Raw genomic sequence first — 2,792 nt, forward strand, 5'->3', positions numbered from 1 at the left:
TATTACCGACGGGGATAGCTCGATTGAAACATACCTATCGACAATGTCTACTTTATCGAAGAGTTTATACCGTTTGCTGCCCTTATCGCTTATAGTCAACTCTTGCCGACATTACGTTGAAGGGTAAAAGGGGTTAAAATAATGTCGGTAAAACAGTTTACGTGCAACTAGCATAAAATCTAGAGGTAACTTTCAAGTGATAAGAGATATGTTCTACCACTGATATTTCTTGGTATACATATATTCGTATTATCTCCCTTTAAGAAAAGCATAATAAAACGCGATGGCTAATGCCATTAATCATCATTTATATAAATCTTAAAGACCTACACGCATATTTTATTTATTACTTTTATAATGAAAACATAATAAAGTGAGATTGCAACACTTGTCACGATAATTAATTAGAAATGTTTAATAGTATCATTGATACTTCTGATTTATTATCATAACAAATGTTATGATCTACATTTTACTTATGTGGAATAACCTTAAAACATCTTAAAAACATTAAAATCTTTTAAACATATTATATGCCTTAAAAATATTTTTAATCACTAAAAATGACTTACGTTTTTAGTGTTTATAGTGTTTATATAGCATTGTATGCTATTTAAGGAGCTATTGATAAAAGAGATTTCTTGATATAAATAAAAAAATATTATAATATTTAATATTGAAGAATTATAAAATTTAAAATTTTATAACAAGCATAATTTAAGCAAAAGTCTCAACAAAAATTTCTTAAAAAGTTTTTAGCTTCACGTTGATGATAAAATTAATAAATATCGTTCTATATTCAATCTGTTAACTATTAAATATTTTATTAAAACTACCGATAAATAACATAAGATTGAATTACGAATAAGTATTTTCCGAAAGTATTTCTGTAATACATGTTAATTATCATCAAATGCAATGCATAAATTAATAAGAAGAATCTTATTAATTATTTATCCAAAATTTCATTTTTCTTTTTATAGATTTCCAAAACTTTCCGCGTAAATTTCCTGAATGTCTTCTACGTGTTGGTAACTGCTCACACATTAATTAAAAGAAAACTTCAAGTAAGAAAACAGAGAGGAAGAACGATCACTCACATAATATCGCCAAGCTTGAGTCGCGTCTGTATAAGGGCACAACTCTTGTGATCGCTGGTGGTGACAGCCCTCCGTCTCCTAGCGGCATATCGGGGCATCGCATCCAACTGCGTTGCGTTTCCATCGGTGTTTCCGAGACCACCACTGGTCCCGGATGTGGCACCATACCCGATGAGGCCCACACTTCCACGCACCAACGGATTACTGCCACGCCGACGCGTAGACACGTGTCGACCTCCCACGCCACCCAGCATCCTAAAAAATATATCAATTAATTAAATCCAAATAAACATTATATATATGATTATATAAGATAAAAACCTATAAAGAATCCAAATATTTCTTCTCTGTAATCGCAGCTTGAATTCTGAGAAATTACAATTCCTAATTTAAAGATAAAATTAATATACCATTAATAGATATTCTTAATTGTTATTCTATGCCTCTATCGTGCTAACATTCTGTTTCAAAATTCTGTTTTCAGAATTTATACAATTTAATAAAGTTTTGGTTCTTTCTCAAAGAGTTCTTGATATTTTTTTTTCTCAAAGATATTATTACTTTATTTCCATATAATTAATGCAAGGTTTTTCAGAAAAAAAATTTGACTGACATTAAAATATAGAAAATTAAATATCGATAATTTACAAAATATCTTTTTGGAAATTTGATAAAATTTAAATTGTTTAGAAGGTGTCTAAAGATTTTTTATTTTACGCTTAATCATCATAACTTTTTTATTTCAAACTTGATTTTCATAAAAAAAGCTATCAAAAGATACTAAAAATCAAATCAATCCTGAGTAAAATAAATTCTGTTATGACTAATCCTCATACGATAAAAATGTAAAATTGATACTCTGTATCTTATTTTTTACATTCAAGCTCTTTCAAAAAAAGAGAAAACGTTATCATGATTATTTTGTATACAGTAATATGTCGGAAACGATATCGCAGCAAAAATAAGATAGAAAGAATGACAAATACGTAGCATTCTTGACTGCAAATTATTATATTTTTATCTGATTTCAGTTTCGAAATTAGGGTCGCCGGTCATTAATCAAGACATGATACTGTACATCAGATTTAAATCAGATGGTATGCATAAATCACATAACGATAAATTGTCCTGGAGTCGCCTTTCTCTATTAAAAAAAAAATTACAGAGGGTAGATTAATGAGGCATGGAAAAAATTCAACGGAGCATTCTTTCGTTAATTAGGTTACGTTGATTAATTTAATCCTAATCTCTGCTAGCGCATCAGTGGCTGCCAGTAGTCACGCGATCAAACATCTATTGTGCCCATCTATTTTCTGATACACATGTCGTAGTCGTTAATAGTCCTTTTTCCTCTTAACAAATCGGTGATGCCTAACTAATTTTCGTCGAATCGATGATAAAAAGTCAGTCGTATTGAATACGAAGAAAAAGGAAAAAAAAAGAAATCGTTGTTTTCGACATGACGGTACAAGCCGATATGAATTTATGCTATATTCGTACGTTACACATCGTCTCTCGGCAACGTGAAATATTCTATTAATTACCCGTACCCGTATCTTGCATACCTATTGGCTTCCTCATGGCTTTTCAAATGTCATGAGCGTGGATCTCCTTTCCATTTTTACCTTTTCTCTTCATTTCCTGAAAACGTCTGTCATGCGCGCTGAAATGATGGAAAATAAAGCGCCACTG

At 30.7% G+C, this 2,792-nt stretch overlaps 1 protein-coding gene across 1 annotated transcript; it reads right to left on the reverse strand.

Annotated features, from left to right (window-relative positions):
* Positions 1-1,096: 1,096 nt before the first annotated feature.
* Positions 1,097-1,354, reverse strand: LOC108691817 (voltage-dependent calcium channel type A subunit alpha-1-like). Its single transcript, XM_018199731.1, has one exon. It carries the CDS (start codon positions 1,352-1,354, stop codon positions 1,097-1,099), a length of 258 nt encoding a protein of 85 aa, XP_018055220.1.
* Between the last annotated feature and the right edge of the window lie 1,438 nt (positions 1,355-2,792).

This window comes from Atta colombica, unplaced genomic scaffold, assembly GCF_001594045.1.
Source record: "Atta colombica isolate Treedump-2 unplaced genomic scaffold, Acol1.0 scaffold52, whole genome shotgun sequence".
NCBI classification, from domain to species: Eukaryota; Metazoa; Arthropoda; class Insecta; order Hymenoptera; family Formicidae; genus Atta; species Atta colombica.

Bases quoted from the DNA above. Each gene is read 5' to 3' on its own strand.
- LOC108691817 (XM_018199731.1), bottom strand. From the start codon at position 1,354: ATGCTGGGTGGCGTGGGAGGTCGACACGTGTCTACGCGTCGGCGTGGC.